Raw genomic sequence first — 23,354 nt, forward strand, 5'->3', positions numbered from 1 at the left:
AGGTTACTAAAGGCAAGGGTGGAGGGGATGTTGAAGCTTCAAACATTTATCAATGCATAAGTAAACTATAGACACAAAGCATGTTTAATACACTACTTAGTAAATACAAAATATGGGATCATAGAGAGATAATTTTCATAACCATGTTTGGAGGCCTAGTGAAGAGATAAAACTTTCCTATGTAGATTAACTGTTAGTCCAAAACTAACACACTTTAAAACAAAGTCTGTATAATTCATGAAAACAAAGCACTGCATTCAAAACTTGAGAAATGTTTCCTTCTGAAAAGTTTAATTTACCACATTCTGTTGCAGTTTACATGAAAGAGTGCATGGAATTTGAAAATTTATGTCATTAGTCATAAAATAATTCACATTGCTGTCTTTAAATACTTCACGTTGCTGCCCTGCGATGGTACTCTGGTGTGGCAGTCTCATAGTCTGTGGTAAACAAACTATCTGCTTTCTTTGACAGATAGTCTAGGAAGTCTTGAATGTGCGTAACCACAAATTGAACACTTTTTTCATCCAAGTTGGAAAAAGACAAGGCATTCCCTAACTTCACGAAAAGTCTAAGCAAGTGTTCTGCACCATATAAATGAGACATGGGAAGATTTGTGTGTTCAGCAAGAATATCGCCATACTGAGTCCTTTCAAACTTATAGAGCAACTGTGTTCCAAGCATAACATTAAAATACTCCTGAATACCATCTGCAACCTCTTGAACAACTCCTGGCTTGAACCCTTCATCAGGATTAGCAGTTCGTGATTTTATGTATTCATCCAAAATTTCTTTAATATTCTTTTTCCTTGGAATAGGGACAAGCTGTTTTTGCCGAGTAACAAGATCCCAGTCATCTATGAGCCATTGTTTGAGATCATCTGGAATAGTTATTTTTACATCAACACGTGATATGTAGTTTTCATCACTTTCTATTGGATTAACTATCCTTGATCTCTTTTTCCGTGCTGGCCCAGGGGCATCTACAACTGACTCGCGTTTCAAAGGTTTCTCACTGTCCCCTCCTTGTTTATCTGTTCTCTTTCTTGATTTCTTGCTTTTTCTGCCAAAAGAAAACAGTTTTCTAAGTCAGAGTCTTAACTTAAAACTTCATTATGATAGAAGTTAAAATAAAAGAAATAAATTGAAGACAAATGTGAATTTTCACATTCACATTAGAGCTCAAAGTTCAACACTTTTAGATGCCATCATCTAGCCACCCAAAAAAACTTAAAATGTTTGCTCAAAGTCAATTTCTCTTTTGAGGGAAAAAATGAAACAAAATACAGATGAAAAAGGCAGTGTCAGAGTATTAATTAATGTATGTTATTCACCAGCCAGGAGGTCTATATCAGGAAAATTTGTGCCCTATGTCTTGGATACTGCCCAATGCTGAAGGCAATACTCAAGACAGAGGTGATATATGAACAAACCTAAGCTGATGAGTAACACTTTCATCATTTGTTCTTTAACTAACAAAATGCTTGAAAAAAGAACCCTTTAACTTAGGACCCTAAACAATAAGTGACAAAAAATGTTACAGCTTTCTGCACAACCACTAGATACAAGTCACTGGTCTGATAACCATGTGTGAAAATTTCACCACTAAAAATTTCTACAACTTGCCACAGCAACCAAAATGGTCACAGCCTGGAATGTTCTTGATAAGTATCTCTGAACAAAATCAGTCATACAGTGCACAGCAATATTTCAATAAAAATCTGTAGAAATAAAAACTGTCATTCACCACTAAATTGTTCAAATTTTTTTCTTTGAAGTGAAATAGGTAGCGCAATAACTGTGTGTACTCTGTGGGTAGAATGAAAATGATTTTTGCTTGATTACCATGTGAGGCCCTTTACAACTTTGCTCTACACTGTTCTTCTCTCACAGCCCGTATTCAACTGCTGTGTAAAATTTGCAAACAACTCTCTTTCATGAGCATATATGTCTTGACTTTTTGGTTACTTGGCAAAGCTACTACTGATTTTAACTTTTTCCAAATAAAATAATTTAAATCAAAGGACCAGTGATAAACTTTCATCTTTGAATAACAGATATTTGTACAACCAATTGTTTCTGAGTCTGAGCACAACTTCACAATATTTTTTAACGAATGTTCTGGAAACAGAAAGGTTAAAACCTAATATGCAATGCAAAGAGGTTTCAATTTACCTCAATAATGGAACCTAAGTGCTTGGAGAAAAAATTATGCAGTCACAGTTTTTTGAAATAAGATATAAAATAAAAATTCAGTCTGTACAGGTTTACCAGCCATTCATTTGTCAGTTTATCCCAACATTTTACAGGTGTGAATTCAAATACTTCACTTAGTTGATATTGGATATTTTGAGACAGCCACAGTAAATATTTTGTTGAAAAATCCCAGCCAATAACCAAAACCCAAACCCAAAAGGGCTTGTTTTGTTTCCATACAAGGGCACATAGCTATGGCTATTTTCATCACCTCACCAGGCAAGAGACAAAGCCATTACAACCATGATGGTACAAGTAAAATTCTACAAGCAGTCACTGAGAATTGAGTTACTAATGGCTTTTTTCAAAGCTGTGCCAATTAACTTTAATCCCATTCACAGTTCTTCATAGAGATTTTACCACAATAATAACAAAAACAGACAAACAAGAACTTTCATATTAAATCACATTTAACATTTGGTTAGGGTTGTTCTACATTTCTCTTTCAAAAACACTCTCATGATTACAAAATATCGACAAATTACTGTAGAACCCCTCAAACGGTGTGTTATCTTCATATTGAAAATTTGATGCTGACATGCGCTTCTCTCCAGACATTTCCAAAGACAATATCATTTGGATAAAATGTTCATCATTAATAGCAATGTGGAAAAAAAAGATATTACTTGGCAAGAATTATTTAAGCTTTCCCTGACTCTTCTTGGTTCTGCATCCAATATTGTCAGCAATGCCTTTGTTTTGTGTATTGTATTCAAACAATAACTACAGTACTGTTTTGTTTGATTGGTGAGGAAAGGTGGGATTGATACCATGCAATAAACCATAAAATTGCATCTACAGGGAAGACAACATATCTCCTGGTTCCTTTCCAATTCCATTAACTTCATGCACCACTTTTGAAAATAATTCCTCCCATCAAGTTTACAATCACATCTTATGCAACAGACTTCCACTGTTGAATTGCATGTACCTTGCTTTGACAATTAAATAACTACTGAGAAAAACCCCTCAAAGTGATTTGGAATAATCAAAATAATATTATTGGGATTAGACACAATGAATGAGGCTTAGTAAAACTTATTGTTTTGCATCGTTCTGGTCTTGCATTATCTTAGTTTTCCAAGACAGCACAGCTTTTAAAGCATTGTATTGATCCAACTAACTCCGATCCCTTGATAAATATTTACTTATGAAAGTTGACGACAGTAGAATTTATCCTGTTACAGCCAATTCCATGGACACGATATATCCAAATTTGTACTATTTCTGTCTATGAGCTAGTTTTGCTGCTAGCAAATATAAACTCAAGCTAGCTCAATCATAAGGTTGTGTTTGTAATTTGCTAAAAATAAAAACAAAAAAAATTCTTAACTCCATCACGAAAATGAATAATTGGTGAATTTCACTTTAGACTTAAGAGAAGCACAATTAACAAAAGCCACGTATACATTTCAATTAAGCCGCACATCTGTGAAAAAGAAAGAGAAAGGTTTCTTGAATCAACTACAGCGCACGTGGTTAGCAGAACCGGAGACTGATGAGACTGATCTACGAACTTCGAACACAGGTTATCGGTTTTTTTCGCGAAGATACGATTAAAGTTCTTCGGAGACTGCAAAAAGACTTACAAGTTTTGTTCTCTGAGCTCCCTCTGTTTTTGAAGATTAGCCTCGTTAAATTTGAGCACCCGATTTTCCGGTACCCACTCGTCCCAATTTTTGTTCCAACCATTGTAATGAATGAGATATCTTGTCACTTTATCCTTCATCTGCCCTTTCATACACTTTGCTTCGTATATCAAAGGACCGTGGTAGCATAGAATACGTTCTCCTTCGCCAAATTTCAATTTAGGAGGCATTTCTAAAGTGTAATTTGCTGACTCGCACGAAAAGTTACCACAGGCTTCGAAAGCGAGTTCACGATCTCTTAAAAAACGTGGTACAATAGTCAAAAACCATTATATCATGATGTGTGATTGGTCCAATTTATTATGATTTGTCTAAAAATGACCAATCAAAATGAGTTTAATTTCTTTCATTTATTTTCCCGCCGTTCACTTCGCACTTCCTGTCGCAACTAGCGAATGGCGGTGAGCGGATCCTGGATTTCCTACCGAAAATTTGTTGTCTTGTGTTTGGCGCTTACGATACTTCTGCTATCCACTAATATTTTTTTGAGCTTCGATGATGATGAAACCTTCTTTGATGAAGGTGGAGAGGTGATCCAATCATGGAGTGTGGACGCTGTTGGAATCAAGGAAACGGAAGATAAAATATTCAATTTTCTAGAGGTGGATGAAAATTGGAATGAACGATATTCTGAAGGTGGGCATATCGCAGACTGTACAAATCTCATGTTTCGTCCAACGATGATTTTCAAATACTTATACGTAGTGGGACTACCGTCAGCGTCAGCACTTCCGGCCTCATTGTATGCACGATTTTTGCTCAGTCCTGCATGACGGAACGATGAACCCTGATAACATGCTAAATTATTGTTTGTTTCTTTTGAAAGAGGAAAGGATGGCGGTGGTGGGAATTGGGGAAACTGATGTCCATTCAGAATTTCGGATGAATAAATGCGGAATTTCCTGGCATTTCAGCTCGATTGAATATCAGTCTAGGAATTTCAGCCAAGTTCCCAAAATTAACAAGGAGCTACTTTTCTAGTTAATTCTGGTTATTAAGCTCAATTGTCCATATGGAATATTTCCCCCTATTATGGAGATCTTGATGAACAGATCCCACCTTTCACATAGTACCTGGTAATGAGGGGAGTTCCTGAAAACTGAGCCAGCCAAATTGATCTGCTTCAGAGAAAGTCCAGAATGCATACCTGTCAGGTGCATTAATTAACTAGGCTGGTTCAGTACCATGGAAGTCAGACTGTAACAGTAACTAGTTATTTTACCTTATTTAATCCAATGCAGTTTGTCTTGTTTATTTCACTTGCATTATCTTTCAGAAGAAGTTTACTATGATAGCATTGACCACACCTTGAAAAACCTGCGCAAGCCTGCAGCATATGCAGCCAAGTACAAATTGCCCATAATTATCTGGTGGACCTCTTTTACACATGGAAATGATATCAAGAGATGTAAACTTGGGGAGTGCTATTTCACAGAGGCACGCAAATTTAAAACACATCCAAGAACCCAGGCTTTTCTGTTCTATGGTACATATTTCACTCCAACAGACCTTCCATTGCCAAGGCTTGGTAAGACCTTTTTTTCGCTATTACTTACCACTATTTGTCAGGAAATTTAGTCATATATATGATCTGTAGTTCTAAAGTGCATGCAATACATACAGTTTTAAGGGATCAGTTACCTTTCTTTAAATGCTTTTACCCTTAGAGGCAATCAGTGGTTTCAGACTTTGTTAGGTAATGAGAATGAAGGTGACATGATTATGGACTAACAACAGCCACAAATTTTTTTTGCATGCCCTGCCTTGCATAACCTGCACATTGTGACAAAAACTGAAAAATAAAATAAGAGTATGGCCTGCCTGGAAAAACTGGTGTTTCTACACAGTCTAACTCATATATCTTTCTGATTATCAGGACACCATGAATGGGGCCTGTTCCATGAAGAATCCCCAAAAAACAACCCCCTTCTCCACCATGATACTACCATTGAACTTTTTAACCACACTGCTACATTTCGGAGATCATCAGATTACCCATTAATCACTCAAATGCTGTCATCTATACCTGAATTATTGAAGAAGCCAAGGTTTGACATCCATGAGAAGAGCACTTATGATCTTGCATCAGTTGTGTATGTCCAGAGCGGATGTAATCCACCCTCTGACAGAGATGAATTTGTGACAGAGCTAATGAAATTTATAAAAATAGACTCCTATGGGGCCTGCTTGCACAATAAAGATCTTCCAGAAGCATTTAAGAGTCCTTTAACCATGGATGATGATGGTTTCCATGATATTATTGCAAAGTATAAGTTTACATTGGCCTTTGAGAATGCAATTTGTGAAGACTACGTAACTGAAAAACTCTGGAGACCTCTTGTCTTAGGGTCTGTGCCAATTTATAAAGGATCACCAAGCATCCAGGACTGGATGCCAAATAATCACACTATTATAAATGTGGATGATTTCAAAAGTCCAAAGGATCTGGCTAATTTCATTAAAAAGCTGGATAAAAATGATAAAGAATATGCCAAGTACTTAGAATTTAAAGATCAAGGAATTACTAATGAGAGACTATTATCGTTCATGAAAAACCGACCATGGGGGACATCCTATGAGGAACAGAACTATGTTACAGGATTTGAGTGTTTTGTTTGTGATAGAATTCATGAAAATTTAAAGCGCAAAGCAGCAGGTCAAGTGGAAAATAAGTATTTTGCCTCTCAAGAACATTATGGCTGCCCAAGACCAGAAAAGTACAATTTTGCTCATTCATCTAACCATGATAGTGATGGTCAGAGAGATCTTTGGTGGCAGGAGTATGATCAAAGTGTGAGAGATTCACAGAAACTGAACCACCATGTTAAATCTAACTGGTACTTTTAAACTTTTTATAGCATAATCATAGACATCCCTATCAATCAGAGGAGTGTTTAGCACAAAATTACCCTTTACTGTAGTGAAGGTAATGGGCAAACCAAGGAGTTAAAATGCTTCTTTGAAATGTGATTCACACAGCCATTTTGCATACCTCTTGGTTAACATAGGAAATGTTTGAGTCTGCCAAAGGTCATGTTCTTGGACAACAATAGAAAACAACTGTTACAGTTCCAGTTAAAAAAGACATTTCTTGTTTCACAACCTTTGCCTTCAAAAGTGACTTCTAGTCCAAGGTATAAGATAAAATACAATGGAAAGTAAGTCAAAATGTGATATATGCCAACTCCCCCAGTTTTACTGGAATCTTCTGGATGAAGAACAAATTTCTCATATCTCCTGTAGTGTGCTCAATCTCTCAGCTTCATGTAAATGAGTACTTCTCATTACGATATCATTACAATATCAATCCAATATCAAGTGGAAAAGTGATAAGAAGAAGAGGTTTATCAGATGATCCAGTACCAAATTCTCTGAGCCATTGTGATATGAATTGTATGGCAGATAGTAAGGAGAATTTCTTAAGAGATTTTGGGAGTGAAAGGTTTAAAAGGTTTAAAAGGAATGGGGTACAGGTGAATCAGATGGTCCATGAGGCAAACATCTCTAGATTTCACATTGACAGCAGAACCCCCTTACAACCCCCATCTTCACATTTCCCAAGATTGGAATTTTTTAAAAGTGACATTTTTTCACCCTTAGCACTAAATCATTCTACACTATTGAATGTGACAATGTGCTGTACTCTGAAAACTATATTTGTTTCTACAATATCTATACAGACTGCTTAGAGTAATTACATGTCATTCCCACAAAATTATTCCATCAGCTAGCACAAGAAATTATGTATCCTTATGTGGTCTTTTTTTTTGGTTGAAACTTTGGTAGAATCAAAATCTTTTCTTGTTTTACATAATTTTGGTATGCATGCTAATGCAAGAATATGATTTATGCTAATACATTCACTAGTACCCATACAGCTTAAATCTCCACCAATGACAACAAGTCCATTATTTGGTTGTGGATTGTAAATGGAAAGTGGTACTGCTTCACCCCTCCACTGCCTCTTTGATGTATTCACTACATCACTCGATTTGCAGTTTGTTTGCCTACATGACTTACTCAGTACATTGAAAGTTAGAGAGTACCAGTCAAATTCCTGGCAATGGAGATGTAAAATATCCTGGCCTATAAAACTCAAAACAAGTTTGAATTCTGAAAAAATAAGTTGATTTGCACTAGCACAGGACTTCTCAGTGGGTTTTTTTTTTGTGTTAAATGTGACAGGTTTTTATGCAAACCTTAGCATACATGTACACTATAGGTAAAAACAATTTCAAAAATACAGTCAAAATAAAATCATCAATAACAATTTGGTTAAAACTTAACTATTAGATATCTCATAATAATTTATTTGCAATTCTCTAACTGACTAAGACTAGAGCACTCCCTGAATAGCCCAAAAGTAACAGTAACCATTATAGCTGAGAAATAAACAATTAGTACTAAACGTAGCTTTGTTAAAACTGATGGGTAAGTACATATAGAGTATAAACATATTTAATTTACACAGTAACCTTTTGTTTTTGTTTTTGTTTTTTCCATTTTTACCTTTTTTTTAAGGTGGAGGTCAGTTCAGCCTGTTACAATTAAGACAGTGTCAAATTAACTTGCAATAATTAACAATCATTCACCAAAGTGGAGGTAATTAGTGTTTGATATTTGTCATGCTGCAAAGTGGTGGGGTATATATCCAACATTTTTGAAAAATATTGAGCTAAAACATTATTTTGAATTAGTGCAAATTGCTAGCAAATGAAAAGTTACTTTTCTTCGCTTTTGACAAATGCTAGAAAAAATTTTAAAATCCAACACCATGCCCAGAACAGAAATTTGTATGTTGTTGGTATAATGCTCTCCAATTTTTGAAGAGATGGCATTGTATAATTATTAATTTAAAAATTTAAGGATGGAAAGATCAATTGACAAAGTTTCCTATGTGTATAGTGAAACAAAATAGAAAGCTATTTTGTTTCTTGAAGGCTGCTCTCATGCTGCCACATGTATGAGACAATATATTCTTTTCATCCTCTCCTTCTGATCAAAGTTTTTAACCAAATTCAATTCTTCTACAGTCCAAACATATAATAGCAGTAATACACAGTAATAGCTCTCAAATTTGAATTTGAAATGCCTTCAGGTTTCAAGTACATCCAGCATAAGCCTTAAGTTTAAATGTAACACCTTGTCAGCTATTTATTTTCAGGAATGTCCTGCTATGCAAAATACTTGTTAAATAAATATAAGCAAACAAAAAAAAAACATTAACATCCTAAAAAATTTATGTTTAAAATGAATGTTGTTAATTTCTCTTTTGAAAGAGCAATGTACACTGTATGAAACATATAAAAATACAATGCGATAGAAGACTGTCTACACCAATAGCACAAAACTGGGTAAGTGTGAGGGGGACATCATCTCTAGTCTATTCCTTACCCTGAGCTCCCACACCAGTAGTTGTTTGACCTGCCCCCCCTTCCCATAATTCTAATGTCATATAGTCTAAGATTGGGGTGGTTCCATATACAATTCTACATGCAATGTATGCAGCATTTGTGCAAAATTGAGAGGAACTGTTCACAATCTAAAGTATTGATGTGTGAAAGCTAATACTACATTTTGGTAACATAAAAACAGAGTATGATAAATGCATCTCATGGTTCTATAAACTGCACAGCTGTATCAAACTAGTAACTGTGTTTTGTTTATTTACACTAAATAACATAAGTCTATACTTCTACACTATGTGCATCGTCATCTCCAATATCATCTTCCTTGTCCATTTCTTTCTCTTCCTGATCTTTTTTTCCCTCCACTTCATCATCATCTTTCTCACCCACCACATGAGATGTTGTGGTATCATTGGATTTACCGACATGCACACGTGAAGGGACACCATCTGAAACTGACTGATGCTGCACAGGGACTGCCACTGAGCTTGACGGCATCTATGAACAAGAAAAAGGATAGAAGATGCCTCAGAATCAATCATCCCTCAAAATCCTCTTTACAGCAGCAACACTGGAAGCGTAATTTAGAGGAATGTATCCCAGTTTCTGTGGCAGAGAGGAAAGTAGATTTGCTACTATTTCACAATGGGAAGAGTTTTCTAACAAAACTTTGTCGCCAGCCATAAATATTCCACAATGTAGAGAGACTCTGTGAGAGGTAATCCTTTTCATCCTGATAGCAGTATCTGTATTTGAATATGAGCTAGCAAGCCAAGTGGGAGCTGGTCCCAGCTCCCAATTGGCTAGGACAGTTGGTAGAACACTGCACAGGTATTGCAGAGGTCATGGGTTCAAATCCTGTACAGGCCTGATTTTTTTTCAGGCCTTATTTTTGCTGCTGCTCAAGTAGTGTTCATTACTGCAAAGATTGCTTTCATATTCACGTCTTTATCTGCAGCCCACATATATGATTTTCATATATTCACAGTCAAGTATCAATATTCTCCATACTGTTTTACAAACATTTCCTAAAGAGCTGACAAGGAGAATTTGTCAGGAATTTCTTTAGTCGGTGATCATTTCCTTAATTCTCGTAACCTTAATGTGTGATTCAAGGACAATATTATATGGATAAATTAAATGTTAGTGACTCTTTGGATTCAAAGGGTCAAGTGTCTATTCCAAGAACACATCACAATAAACACAGTCAAGGCTTGAACCTTAAACTTAGTTCTGCACCCAGCTACAATATCTTCCATTACCACTAAAGAACTTACAATATGTTTCCCCTTTTGAAAATTGGTATCACACACCAACAAAATAAGTTAAACAATGTTCATTAGCAACAAGTATTATTTTTTTCATCAACACCATGTGCTAATTTGAACATGAATCTTCTCACTTTTGCTCTAGAGAATACAGCTGCTTGCAATTGTTTCTCAAGCTGGAGAATCCTAACATCTTTTTTCAGGTTTTCCTTCTCCAATCTTTGCAATTGGACCTCTAGTCTGGAAAGTTCATTTTCCTAAGAAAAAACAATTGCAGATTTCAGTTTACTGATAACAACATTGTTAGACTACACCAAAAAAAAGATATTCACAACAAGTTACCATAAATACTTTTTATTGATCAAACAACAGAAAAATACCACAAGAAAGATATAAATGAAGATCTGTTAACCTTAATGCTTTGAAGCTCAGCTTCCAGTTCAGCTATGCGAGAGATTTTGCTTAAATGTTCTTGCTGAAGTATGAGAATGTGTTGCTTTAATGTAAGGATTTCTTGATTCGTGTCATGGTGCTGCTGTGAACAGAAAATTTGCAGTTGAATAAGATCTTAACCACCATCTGATCTCTCAAATTATCATTAAAATGCAAAATAAATGTTTTTATTGCTCCAATCTTTACTTACTTGATTTACACGCATCTTTGATGCTGAAAACTTTGCCTCTGTTCTCCATGATGGAGACAGGGGCTGTCCTATACTGCTCTTTGGCCCTGGACAGACTCTAATCGATTGTGAATTTAATCCAGGCGCCTTGGGTGGAGCCCCTCTGGCATTAGTATGTGTAGGAGATTGAAGAGTTAATCCTGGTACAGATAATGGTGTATTAAGTGGCGTACTGGGTGTGCTTTGTCCACTACTTGAGGAACCATTACTATTTGCCCAACTGGCACTAGTTTGATGACTACCGGGGTGTTCTCCAGCTGATGAGGTCCAAAGCACAATTTCTGGTGAACTTGAATTGTTATGGGGGTTCACCACATCTACATTACTTCCTGTCAATATAACATTTTGCCCAACATCAACTGTTACCACATTTGTACTTGGATGGTTGAGGTTAGGTCCATCAGAACTGAGAGACTCTACCATTGTTGGCCGATCACTTTCTTTCCATCTCTGAGGCACACAAAGAATAAGGATAAAATAAAACTACTATTAGAAGGAAAATAGCACATCATAGAAATGCTAGTTCTTTTTTTCAATGTTATAACTCCACATCTGACAAATACCTCCTTGTCTCAGAATAACATTCCTTTTCAGCTTTCTCATCTCAGCCAATCACCATGAAGGAATTTTTACCCAACCAAGGGCTAATTACATTTTATAAACTTGCTTCTCATTCCCATGATGCATTTTATGCATAAGAATTGAGAAGGAATGCACCAATTATTTGACACAGGAGCCAACTAAAGAGGGGAGGGGGTGGGGAGATTAAAATGACTGAAGCATAAATGTACATCAATTCATCAGCCTTGTCCGCCTTGATTAAAATATCCTAGTGACTTTACCTGTGTTTGATCGATGGAATCGTCTTCGGCAAGCCGTCTTCTTTTAGGGTCATGTGGAGATCTGTGTAAAGAAGGATCTGTGACATTCCCACTTCCGTGGCTACCCGAGAAAGAAACTTCAGCAACATCAGGCACATCGGCATACACTGTAACTTTGCACATCGCGTAGCAATTCCGACGCTTCCCCGTACAGTTGGCCCTAGGAGTGCATCCATACCTTTTGCCGGGACAATACAAACATTCGCTCACAAGAAGGTATCTTTCAGTACGTTTCCCTCTAGTCGGAGGCTGTATGCCTTCCCTCAATCTACAGCCAAGCCGTCCGGTTACTGAAGGACGCTCTGGCCGGCCAGAAACAGTTTCCATAATAGCACCTCCACCGTAGTTTAGCCTCTCAAAGTTCCAGCTGATTTGCTTGGCGAAAAACTGCGGAAGTTCTCCAACAGGAACTTTTATAGGCTCCCCCCATTCAGGTAAAGCACAATTGCGGCACATGGCAGGGAAGATTCAGCCAAAAAACCTCTAAAACACGAGAAAACTCACATCGGAAATGGTAATTTACGACAGACACCAGTGTCACTTTAAAGACGCCATGTTCCTTTTGGAAGGAAACCGCTGGGCTATATGTTGCGGGAGCGGGTGGTGCACGTTTTGCCTACTGTGGAGGGGGTGGGGGATATCAGACTTCATATTCTTTCTTTTTTTCTTATTTTTAAATTCTTTATTTTTTATTTTATTTTCTCTGATTGTTGTTTTTATTTATTTCATTTCTTATTTACTAATTTATTTTTCAAAGACGTAAGTTGAATTCTCAAGAAGCAGCAGAGAACAAAAGGTTTTCTGACCGTACCTGTTAATTTGTTTAGGACTCCAGGCTGAACCTCACTAGTCCTCGAAATAGGCTATTGCTTTATTTAGTCAAGTACTACATAGATAGATCTTATATAAAAGTATGTTATATATATTGTGGCAAAATGATTATCTTTTAATTTGTTGCTGTTGTTACTACTGTTGTTGTCGAAATCTTAAATAACTTCACCGCTGATGATTAACACACCTTCACGGGCAATGGTTTGGACTATCCCGAAACAAACGTAAAAACGGGGTAACGAAATACGGTGGGGGTCCCTGACGAGCTCTTACCTTCTCTTATGACTGAGGGTCCGGAAGAGGCATCCGGCATAACTTAAAAATTCACTATTCCAAATAATTTCTCTCGCTACTGCTTTCCGCAATTTTATCACGAGAACTGTTTCAGCCCTTGTCCTCTTTCATTACGCATTCGTTTTCGGAAATGCAGAAGCTCTAATGGATCAAAATTTGGTATTCGTGAAAAATTCTTTGAACGCAGATTCCACACCTTACACCGCAGAATTGAGGAGACAATCCAAAGTTCCGGTGCCGCCTATGTGGGAAAAAAATCCCCTTATTTGCGAACCAATCAAGTCACTGGACTTGGAATCATTCGGTAGTGTCACATTTCGGACACTGACACAACAACCAAGTAGCAGACGTTGCTGGTAAGATATCGTCAAGAGTTTCCTCTGGATTTCTGACGATTTTGCGGCTTCCCTTTTCTTAGCTCTTGCATTGAAGGTTTTTTTCTAACGAACATGAAGTTGTTGTGGACTGTGGCTCTTGTGATCTTCGTCCTCTTCGTAGTAGAGGCAAAAAAGGTGAGATTCTATGTCGTGCAGTTGCTTGTGATCCTCAAAGACTCTGTTATTATCTCCTTTAGTAAGCATCAAGCATTCATATTCATCCTTATATCGCTAACTTCTCGAAAAGATCTCAAAGTTTCAAATTTTATTTGAACATAGCGGATGGTTGGCTCACGTCGCACTAGTGAGTAAAGTAAAGAAGAAGCAAGTAAAACCTCATGACAATCGAAATTGTCCTCAACGTGGCAATTTTGACATCGGTCGTAAAGGCGTCCCTAATACCTTCGATGCCTCCGCTTATGACAGATCAAGATTTTCTCCAAGTGAATTATATTGTAGTTTTCAGACTTGCAGTTCATTTGAAAGCGATCGATAATGGAAATATATTTTTTGAAAGAATACTAATCAATTTTGCAGACAGCGACGTTTTTAGTCTGCTGTCCTGTGTCGAGATGTGATATTATTTCAATTGTTTTTTGCGGAGGTGATCCTTTCTCTCCGAATTCCAGGGCTTCCATCGGTGGAATAACTTTGCCTTCCCGAATTTTTAAAGCCACATTTGGCCAAAACCGTTTTCATGTTGCTCTTAGGTTAAATAAGTTATTTGGGGATGTTCCAAAAAGTGTCAATGTTTCAAACAATGTGTCTTTGTTTACGAGGAACAAGACAAATAACAGAGGGAGTCAAGGGTCGATTATTTTACTTGTGAATGCGCGATGTTCGATTGTACGACCATAGTCAACCCAGGCTCTGTGTTTTTCTCAAGATACTGTGGCAATACAGGGTTTCTGTTGGATTAAATTGAGGTCTGGAAATTGGTAAAAAACACTAGTGAGAATCAATGAAATTCACCATGTGGTTACCTATGGTTGCATTTATGGTTGATGCATCAATTTTTATCTATGAGGAATTATGGGTAATGGAAGAGAACCATGGTATGTTTCATCAATTTCTTGGACAATTTCTTACCACTTTTCAGACCTGAACTTTGCACTGTAAAAACAATGTTACCATATTTGATAGTTATTCATAAATTTTGGACAACAGGACAGGATTCAAGAACTGAAAAAGTGGGCTCATTGGAATCAGATCAAGAAGGCTGTTCTACAGGAACGCTTGCCAACGGCCCGTAAGTTTTTTAAAAGACTGACATTGACTAGCTCAAGGGGAAAATGTAAGAATTAATCTATGGATGAAATGGGCATTTGGTAATTACCAAAGTGATATATCTCTGAAAAAAATAGGAAACAAAAGGATGCATTTTTTCCAAGAGTGGATGAGAGAGAACAGTAAATAGAAGTACCCATTTTGTTTTTAGTAGGATTAGATGTGGATCCTGTCTAGCCTTAAACACATCAGCATAGTACTAAAAAACATCACTAACAATGAAAATGAATGACTGTGAATATATGAAAATCATAGATGTGACCTGCAAACAAAAAAAGGAATATGAAAGTGATCTTTGTGGCAACTGCTTAAGTAAAGTCCACTATATTAGAGAAAAAATAAAAAATAAACCCTTCATTTCCACGATTGGGCGGCCTGTGTAAGAGATGGTTTGATCCTTTAACTCCCAAAAGTGATCAACACATACCTTCTCCCTTTAATATCTAAACATTATCTGGCAAATAGGTCATGAGAATACTCAACCTTATCAGGCACAAGTTGCCATCTTGATCTAACACTAAATTCTCGTAACTTTTTTAAAAGAAAATATGTAACAGTTACAGGAAAGACTTAACATTCAGATCTTGGTAGTTAAAGGTTTTAATTTTTGTATTGTTATTTTGAAACTGTGATTTCTATCTTGATAAGGAACACTTAATTACCCAGCTTATCATGATGATAACTGTCTTTTCATATATGTTCTTCAGCTGACACAGAAAACTGCACAGCTTTGCCAGACCGTCTGTTGGATTGGTTCCATGTCTTGCGTGCAATGCACATCAGGGAGGAGCAGAAGAAGAATGGGGATTTTGAATCACAAAGGCCTGGAGAGGCAATTCCACACTTGAAACTGAGGGAAGCAAAGATGCCTTTTCCATCAGGTGTGCAATCAGATAATGAACTTAGATCTGGTCATTTTATATTTCCACTGTGATTTCTCTTCTGTGTTTGTATAATTTAGTGGATTGTCTTCATGCATTGTTTTTCTAGTGGGTAAGGTAGCATGAGAATTAAGTTGCCCTGTTGATAGGAAATCTTTTAAACCAAAAAGAGAAGAAAACTTTTTTCTGGTATTCAACTGTGCTTGCCTTTAAATTTTATTATCGTTCAAATTCTTTTAGCTACAGCTGTCTTTGTTTCTGTTGAGGGATTGCCTCCAAATGTTTGTGATGTCACCCCCTATTTTTCCATTGGAAATGCGGATAAACTATTCCTAATTTTGTGATTGAATATATGTGTCTTTTTCAATATGTTAAGGCTCTGATCAAAGTGTCATCCGAGAGCCAATTAGTTCTGTGTTCCGTCTTGTGTTGGATAAAAACCATGATGGTGTGTTGGATGAGTCTGAACTGGAAGTCATTTACGACATTGCAACAGAGCCTTGCATAAAAAAGTTCTTCAAGAATTGTGCCAATGAGAAGGAGACCTTTACTGAAGCTGAGTTTTGCAGTTGTTTCATATCTGTTGGTAAATGGAGATTTTCTCTAGATTTTTAATAAATAAAAGGGAGTAGAAGTATGGGTACCAGAAAATAACTCTAAGCATATTTATATGCCAGATGGGAATTATTTTGTGCGTACTGCTATGTTTTGAAAATAATAATTTGGATTCATTATAAGTTGATTATTATTAGTTGTGGCCAGGTGCAGTAACAAGTCTAGAACAAATTACAGGTAAAAAAAATTATAAATTTGAAAAAACAAACTATTTAATGCTGAAGCATCAGAAGAAAGTCAAGAAAATAACTAAAGACAAGTCATTCTTGATTGCACTTACTGTTTCATGCATCAAATGTTCAAATGTTCAAATCAGTCTACATTGTTTTGTAGAACCACCCTGCTTGCACAGGCTGCGTAAACACCTACCAGCTCTTCTCATCAGAGGAGAAGCACATGTCCTGCCTGGTGTTTACACTCCCTCTTGTGACGAAGATGGCTTTTATTTGCCTCGTCAATGCAGAGCTGCAGACCGTCAGGGAATAAAGGAATGTTGGTGTGTGGACCGACATGGCAGCAAAATTGAAGGCCTTTCAGATTGTGGTGGGTATTCTGAGATGTGTGTCTAGTTGTATGGTTGGAGGTTTCGTAATTTTCTTTTTCCATATGGTCATGAAGCACTCAGCTATGAGCAGTTAGTAACACAGGGGAATGTGCTGATAAATCATCTCCTTAATGCTACAGGAAATTTTTTTGTTTATTGTTTCAAATTTATCCAGTTTTCACCAAGTAAGAGCACAGTAAATTGCCTTGTATAGTCTACTAAGTTTGCAATAATTTGCACTTAAGAAAAATATCTCTGTTATTTTTTACGCCAACATTCCAAAGGACATGAACTTACAATTCTTTCAGTTTGAATTATGTTGTCTAGAGCCAAAAACATGTTAATTCGATTTTAGCTCAGCAGGGAAAGTTTTTTAGGTGTACTGATTTTTGCCAACTCATCAAACAGATATCAGGGATGGGATTCTTCAACTATGAAATCCCACATCACTATCTCAACACTATAGGTTTTTTTTTATCTTTTAAAATTGCCAGAAAAGGAATCACATACACACGAGGAAATCCGTTGACATTTTCACATACAAAATGTGAATTATTCAACATCATTCAATCAGGAAATTGTAAGAATTTGTTTATAGTGAATAATATTTTTATCTTTTTCAGTGGACAACACAGAACCGACTAAGAGAGAAGAATAGAGGAGAAGCCACTTATGAATCAGTCACCTTAGATTCTATCGTGCTGAGTATTCTTGGTCTTTTAATGTTTTAGCATTGATTGTATAGACACCAGTTTAAGTTACTGCAGCAAACTGTGAAATGTTATAACCTTAAAATTTTACCTTTGTTTGCTCAGAATATTTGAATTGAGATAGAAGATAAATGTAACCGAAAATAATTTTGATATATTTTTCTTAACTAATTTTGTATTAAATCATTGTAAAGAAAGGCAAAGTGTTAAGTAGTGGGGTTGGTTTAGTGCAGCATGCACTATGGGTTTGTTGAGAGTATTTTTCACTTCTTAATAAAATTAACAGACTGTCTCTGGAAAGGGAATTTTGTGTAGTCTTTTGACACTCTCAGTAGTTCTTTTCCCAAATTTTATGTACATTGCAAGGAGGTGTTTGACAAGCTAAAACCCTTATTCGTTTAGAAGGGTATTGCTTGTGACACAATGAATCTAATAGTTGCCTAGAGCCCACCATCTAGATCACTGCAGCTCAGTTGCAAAGCATTGTCGTAGAAATCTGAAGGTCCAGGGTTTGATCGATCATGTGTGGCTCTGTACTTAATTTATATCAACCTCCTTAGAACGATGATAAACGACTTTTCTTCCTTGAAAAAGATAATGATAATTGGAGTTGGAGATGTTCCAGAAAACTTTTAATAAGATGCCCCTTGGTTATCAGCTGAGTTCTCCTTCACTTCTGTGTCATCCCCCCTCCCCCTTCAAGAAACTAGCATGAGAAACTTCTGCCATAATGGATGATGTTTCCAAAATCTTCAGTTCACTACAACTTTCTTGAACGTGTTTGGAAATTCAGTTAGCGGTCACGGCCACGTAGAACCACCCATTATTGCGTAAATGTAGGTTAAACATAGGAATGGCATGGGTAAAATTTCCGAATGTGCTAAATGGGCGCACCCTAAAATTCCCAGTTATTTTCACGTGGAATTTCCGGTTTGGAATTGTGGCCCAGCATGACGTCACGACTTTTTTGCAGCTTCTATTTATAGAGAAGAGTCCTCGGGCTCTAGCGAACCGACGACGGTATGGCGGTTAATCGCATTGCTTTGCCTTGCCTTTTTCTTGCGCTTCTTGTAAGTTCAATTGCATATTTTTCGTGCTGGAAATATTTGTTTCATGTTTTTCATAACTGCTGATTCTCTCCACGTCTTTCCTACTAGGTTATTGGCGTGAAGAGCCGGGAAGATTTCGATGAAAGTTCTTCAGGTATCGATTACTTTCATGCAAGTCATAATTGAAAGCTTCAGCACAGCTTATATGACACAGAAGACAAAATTTGTCTTCGCTAGCGCTTTTTAAAGTTCTTTCGTAAGTGTGGTGTAGTCTGAAATGCGAAAGTTGATTGGTTGTTGTTTGTTGGTTGTTGTTGTCAAGGCGCGCTTCAAGCAGTTGGTTTCTTCCGTTTGCCTTCTGCGTCTCACAAAACATCTGTGCTGAAGTTCTCAAGTAGAATATAAATTTTATGAATGTTGTAGGTTGTCAAAAATCGGTTGAAATGTCGTAGCTTAGATTGACAAAGAGTGAGACAGGGGAAGGATAAAATGTCAATTTCTAAATATAGCACATGACAAAAGACGCTACAATATTGAAAGTTGGCTGATTCATTCGTAGAATTTGGTTTGCTTACAAATTTATCATCGTACCTTCTTTCATATGCCGTGTTGACTAGCCAACTTTGCAACTGTGTTTTTAACTGTCACAACTAGCCAGCAGGGAATATTATAGGGCATTTTACAAAAGCTGTGATAACTATCGTTATCAATCGATTGTCGCCCATCGAATAAAATTAATTGAACGTTTCTGATTGTATTGTGATTAGAAGAGAACATATATGTATGGTACAACTATGAAATCCTCTCTGTCTTTCTTGTTCATATTACAAGCCAGTCAATGCGGATTCAATCCCAGCTGAAGGGAGACCATGACCATTTTTCTGTTTGACATCATATTCATAAAAAATGTGCATAAATTGTTGTCAGGGAAGTAGAAAGCGATTCTTGGAAATTAACACTACCCTGGAATAAATTAATTAATGCGGTCCTTAATTAAGTGATGCAGCATCGAAAACTTTCAATATCCAATAAAACTGTGGCAAATATGCCATAGATGAGGGAAACCAGCTTTGCTGGCCAAATTACAGAAAACAGGGCTACTTTTAACCATCCATTAAATAAGACAACTCATTTAGCTAGCTTGCTCTTCCACTGCTGAGCCAAAGGAGCCACTTAATACATTGTTGTAAGAGTTCACACGCGTGTTCCCTCATTCACTAATGAGCCAAATGAGCCACTGAATATATAAATCTTGGACTAACATGCTTAAGGATTAATCTAATTCTTTCATCCACTACCTGGCCAAAGGAGCCAAACATTAGCCACTAAATATATAGACCCTAGATTATTCCTCATTATTTCATCCACTGCTGAGCCAAACAAGTCATAAAACATTAAACTTCTGTATGACTTAACACATGTATTCATCATTCTTTGTTTTTTATCCACTGATGAGCAAAATTAGCCACTGAAGAGAGTCACTGTATATATGTGTTCCTTCAAAAGTGGCCCTGTATTGTGTAGTTTCCCTTCTTTCCTAACAGAGAATGCCATTGTCAAATGTCTAGAGAGAGGTGACGTTATAAACCTCTAAAATACTGTCCCCTGAATAGTCCTAACAGGCATTCATCTCTACAGATATCTGCAACCAGGAAAGAAAACCTGGTAGGTGTATGGCTATTTTTCCAAGATGGTACTACAATAGTGCATGGAAAAACTGCACAAAATTCATTTATGGAGGATGTCAGGGAAACAAAAACAATTTCAGGTCTAAAGATGAATGTGAACGGACATGCCTACGTAAAGGTTAGTCTAGTGAGTGAGCAGTGCAACAATATACTGTTTCAGAGGTTTCATTAAGAAATTTAGTTGCAAGGAAACAGTTTAAAGTAACAAGAGCATATTCCACAAGTCTGAAAAAAGGCTTTAGCTGAATTATTTCCACATTCTCAGATGCTTAATGAATCATCTCAAATACTGTATTCTTCCACCCTTTAACTCCCAAGATCTTTTTAGTAATTCTCTTTACTGCCTGCTATGCAATTCTTCTGATTTTACTTCTGAGAATTTGGTATTGGATCAACTAATAATCCCCTAATTGATACTTTTCTTGGTTCTCATCACTTGCTGTCTTGATTTTGTATTGATATTGTAAGGAGAAATTCTGCCTGAGTCACTCATGAGAGTTTAAGGGTTAATTAAGTTCTCAAATGTAATTGTTCAGTGCCATTGGTAATTTATTTAGTATATTTTTTTTCTTTTAGGAGGCCATAAATTAAAGACCTCTGCTGAAGAACCAGTAGATGAAGAATATGACGAAGAACCCTGCAGAGAAGCATTAGAAGGCTCAATTCCACTGAAAATAAACTGTTTCAAAGCAAGGCTGTTTTATAGAGGGCTCTGTCGACCATCCCAAGGTACACCTGTTCAGCAATCTCCATTTGATGTGAAGCACATTCTGGCCTGTAAGAAAGCTGGTTACTCTTTACCACTGAAGTGCTCTTTACATATACATCACAGCAAGTGGACATGTGTGGATAAGTCAGGAAAGAAGATTAAATTGGATTTTGCTAGTACATGTGGCTTTAATCTCTGTCATAAACATCATTAAGGACACTTGTGTTGGAATGGCTCCTTAACAAAAAGTTGTATTCATTTCATTATATTAATCATTTGTGCCACATTGTAATGACACATGTACTTTTCTAGAATGTTAAAATTTGGACTTTTTCATAGAAATATTCTTTTTTTCTGTTTTTAATGAATTGTTATACTAAATGACAGATTGAGCCAAGTTGCAATTTAGATTTTTTTATGTCATATACCCGTCCTCTGTGTTACACAGGGACATTAAAGTTAAACTCCTTCCTTAGTGCAATGTTGTTATGACTAAGGAACAAGACTAGTAATGAATAGTATTTCTTTGTATTATTTAAGATATTTATCTGGACATATTTATCCTGAATGTTAATGATGTAACAACTTCATATGTATGAATGAATTCTAGCAAAGAATAATAAATGTTTAGTTTATATAACACAATTGTTAGTAAGAGTCACTTGTTCACCTGCGTTTGTAACATGCAGCTGCTGTAAACTTGAATATGCTAAGTGTGAATTGCTACGCCATTGGTGAGCAATGATGCTGATGGGAAACACCAAAGCTCATTAGAGGACTGTAACAAATATTTGTCGAGATCTATTCCCTCGGATTTCCCATCCCTAACATTTTCAGATTTTACCAGTACAGAAAACAACAACAACAGCAAACTAAAGTTCTACTGGACACACATTGTCCATGGTATTTAAGTAATCCTTTAATTTACCTTCTACTCAATGTCACATCAGTAAAGTATGTAGTATTGACATCACTGAGTTGCTAAAAAATTGTGTTAAAACTGCTTTTCCTTGCAGTGCCCCCATACAGTTACCCTCTCAATTTAATTAAAGTTTTCCTTATTCCTATCAACACCCCATGTCATGGAATCTTCTTTCCTTTGTATACCTCCAGCCTGGAAATGACATGCCTTTGGAAAGAGCATTGCCATGCAGCTCATTAACCCCATACAGCATAAAAGTGACCAGAGTCTAGCTTCTCCTGACTACTGCAGAATCATTCATTTGGGATCATAAGAATAAAGGAAATGATCACCAACTAAAGAAGCTCCTGATTGTTAAACAAATTCTCCTTGTCAGCACCTTAGCAAATGTGTAAACAACTGTATGGAGAACGTGCATACTGATGTTTAGGTGTAGAGGGTTAATGATAGTGTCTCCTCCTCAGCACCACCCCTCCCTCTGTGTGTACAAAATGCAAGAGGCTATCAACTGCTATCAAATGTCAACCGATGTCTTGTTCTTCAAGGTTTCACTGGTTGCGGATCATGTCTAAAAGTACACACGAGTAACCACGGGTGACTACGAATGACCACGAAAGACCACGAGTGGAAACATTTAAAAAAGTTAATCATTAACTAAAATAAAAATGATAATAAGAAAAAAGATATTGCAGTGAATTTAATGAGAAATATTAAAGGAAAAAGAACTGTAGCCCTCATTCATTAAAAACCCCGAATAAAAGGAAAAAAGTTAAATGCCCTGATGTTTCTGTTATTATTTGCTTGTTTATTTACACAATGGCACCGATCTGTCATTCTGCATCGCTGATTTAGTCAACCAAAAAAGTGATTTTAAGCTTTCTGAATGACTATTTAAAATAAAAATATATTTAAGATAATTAATATATTAATTTTATTAATAGATACTTAAAGCATTTTCAAAAGTTATTTATGGCGGCTGAACGATACGATTGCGTTACTTCAGTCGACGACCTATAGGTCAAACTATGAATGAAGAGTTGAAAACTAGACTTGACTTATAAGCTTTCATAAAAACTTACAATAAAATCATGTGTCATGCACAAAGTCGATAAATGATTCCAAAAACGGAAAAATCAGAGCATTTAACTTTTCTCCTTTTATTCGGGGTTTTTAAAAAAAAAGGGCTAAAGTTGTTTTCCTTTGATATTTCCCATTAAATTGTCTGTAATATTTTTCTTCTTATTATTATCTTTATTTTAGATAATGATTAACTTTTTAAAACTTTTTTCACTCGTGGTCATTC

The 23,354-nt window shown here is 36.4% G+C and overlaps 5 protein-coding genes across 7 annotated transcripts; 3 read left to right on the forward strand and 2 right to left on the reverse strand.

The window, feature by feature from the left end:
• Window positions 1-65: 65 nt before the first annotated feature.
• LOC131776498 (mortality factor 4-like protein 1) lies at window positions 66-4,132 on the reverse strand. Its single transcript, XM_059092693.2, has 2 exons — window positions 3,846-4,132; window positions 66-1,063 (listed from the first exon to the last, which is right to left on the reverse strand). Exons 1-2 carry the CDS (start codon window positions 4,073-4,075, stop codon window positions 394-396), a joined length of 900 nt encoding a protein of 299 aa, XP_058948676.1. The 5' UTR covers window positions 4,076-4,132; the 3' UTR covers window positions 66-393.
• A 160-nt stretch (window positions 4,133-4,292) lies between these two features.
• On the forward strand, window positions 4,293-8,238 carry LOC131776487 (alpha-(1,3)-fucosyltransferase 10-like). 2 transcript variants are annotated; one of them, XM_059092672.2, is made up of 3 exons: window positions 4,293-4,541; window positions 5,182-5,433; window positions 5,782-8,238. In XM_059092672.2, the coding sequence occupies exons 1-3, from the start codon at window positions 4,301-4,303 to the stop codon at window positions 6,750-6,752; spliced, it is 1,464 nt and encodes a 487-aa protein (XP_058948655.2). In that variant the 5' UTR covers window positions 4,293-4,300; the 3' UTR covers window positions 6,753-8,238. The 2 variants fall into 2 exon arrangements, with proteins under 2 accessions (XP_058948655.2, XP_058948656.2); XM_059092673.2 differs by having other exon boundaries at window positions 5,185-5,433.
• Window positions 8,239-8,381: 143 nt separating this feature from the next.
• Window positions 8,382-12,712, reverse strand: LOC131776572 (uncharacterized). Of its 2 annotated transcripts, none has more exons than XM_059092779.2 (5): window positions 12,106-12,712; window positions 11,225-11,713; window positions 10,994-11,113; window positions 10,716-10,838; window positions 8,382-9,811 (listed from the first exon to the last, which is right to left on the reverse strand). In XM_059092779.2, exons 1-5 carry the CDS (start codon window positions 12,598-12,600, stop codon window positions 9,593-9,595), a joined length of 1,446 nt encoding a protein of 481 aa, XP_058948762.2. In that variant the 5' UTR covers window positions 12,601-12,712; the 3' UTR covers window positions 8,382-9,592. The 2 variants fall into 2 exon arrangements, with proteins under 2 accessions (XP_058948762.2, XP_058948761.2); XM_059092778.2 differs by having other exon boundaries at window positions 10,994-11,116.
• Window positions 12,713-13,585: 873 nt separating this feature from the next.
• LOC131776500 (testican-2) lies at window positions 13,586-17,983 on the forward strand. The gene is made up of 6 exons (XM_059092696.2): window positions 13,586-13,781; window positions 14,814-14,895; window positions 15,641-15,814; window positions 16,191-16,400; window positions 16,763-16,972; window positions 17,597-17,983. Exons 1-6 carry the CDS (start codon window positions 13,719-13,721, stop codon window positions 17,629-17,631), a joined length of 774 nt encoding a protein of 257 aa, XP_058948679.1. The 5' UTR covers window positions 13,586-13,718; the 3' UTR covers window positions 17,632-17,983.
• A 661-nt stretch (window positions 17,984-18,644) lies between these two features.
• On the forward strand, window positions 18,645-22,196 carry LOC131776501 (uncharacterized). Its single transcript, XM_059092697.2, has 4 exons — window positions 18,645-18,753; window positions 18,841-18,886; window positions 20,371-20,538; window positions 20,997-22,196. Exons 1-4 carry the CDS (start codon window positions 18,706-18,708, stop codon window positions 21,341-21,343), a joined length of 609 nt encoding a protein of 202 aa, XP_058948680.1. The 5' UTR covers window positions 18,645-18,705; the 3' UTR covers window positions 21,344-22,196.
• Window positions 22,197-23,354: the final 1,158 nt, after the last annotated feature.

The sequence above is a fragment of the Pocillopora verrucosa genome, chromosome 14 (assembly GCF_036669915.1).
Source record: "Pocillopora verrucosa isolate sample1 chromosome 14, ASM3666991v2, whole genome shotgun sequence".
In the NCBI taxonomy this organism is placed as follows: Eukaryota; Metazoa; Cnidaria; class Anthozoa; order Scleractinia; family Pocilloporidae; genus Pocillopora; species Pocillopora verrucosa.

What these genes read in the sequence shown, in the direction of transcription:
- LOC131776501 (XM_059092697.2), top strand. Translation starts at nt 18,706, where the DNA reads ATGGCGGTTAATCGCATTGCTTTGCCTTGCCTTTTTCTTGCGCTTCTT. An exon ending in GCCTTTTTCTTGCGCTTCTT is followed by an intron (nt 18,754 to 18,840) that starts GTAAGTTCAATT and finishes CTTTCCTACTAG; the next exon opens with GTTATTGGCGTGAAGAGCCG. An exon ending in ACGGACATGCCTACGTAAAG is followed by an intron (nt 20,539 to 20,996) that starts GTTAGTCTAGTG and finishes TTTTTCTTTTAG; the next exon opens with GAGGCCATAAATTAAAGACC.
- LOC131776487 (XM_059092672.2), top strand. Translation starts at nt 4,301, where the DNA reads ATGGCGGTGAGCGGATCCTGGATTTCCTACCGAAAATTTGTTGTCTTG. An exon ending in GAATGAACGATATTCTGAAG is followed by an intron (nt 4,542 to 5,181) that starts GTGGGCATATCG and finishes ATTATCTTTCAG; the next exon opens with AAGAAGTTTACTATGATAGC. An exon ending in CCTTCCATTGCCAAGGCTTG is followed by an intron (nt 5,434 to 5,781) that starts GTAAGACCTTTT and finishes TCTGATTATCAG; the next exon opens with GACACCATGAATGGGGCCTG.
- LOC131776500 (XM_059092696.2), top strand. Translation starts at nt 13,719, where the DNA reads ATGAAGTTGTTGTGGACTGTGGCTCTTGTGATCTTCGTCCTCTTCGTA. An exon ending in AAAGATGCCTTTTCCATCAG is followed by an intron (nt 15,815 to 16,190) that starts GTGTGCAATCAG and finishes CAATATGTTAAG; the next exon opens with GCTCTGATCAAAGTGTCATC. An exon ending in TGAAGGCCTTTCAGATTGTG is followed by an intron (nt 16,973 to 17,596) that starts GTGGGTATTCTG and finishes TATCTTTTTCAG; the next exon opens with TGGACAACACAGAACCGACT.
- LOC131776572 (XM_059092778.2), bottom strand. Translation starts at nt 12,600, where the DNA reads ATGTGCCGCAATTGTGCTTTACCTGAATGGGGGGAGCCTATAAAAGTT. An exon ending in ATTCCATCGATCAAACACAG is followed by an intron (nt 11,714 to 12,105) that starts GTAAAGTCACTA and finishes TGTGTGCCTCAG; the next exon opens with AGATGGAAAGAAAGTGATCG. An exon ending in CTGTATTCTCTAGAGCAAAA is followed by an intron (nt 9,812 to 10,715) that starts GTGAGAAGATTC and finishes TCTTGTTCATAG; the next exon opens with ATGCCGTCAAGCTCAGTGGC.
- LOC131776498 (XM_059092693.2), bottom strand. Translation starts at nt 4,075, where the DNA reads ATGCCTCCTAAATTGAAATTTGGCGAAGGAGAACGTATTCTATGCTAC. An exon ending in GAGCTCAGAGAACAAAACTT is followed by an intron (nt 1,064 to 3,845) that starts GTAAGTCTTTTT and finishes TTCTTTTGGCAG; the next exon opens with AAAAAGCAAGAAATCAAGAA.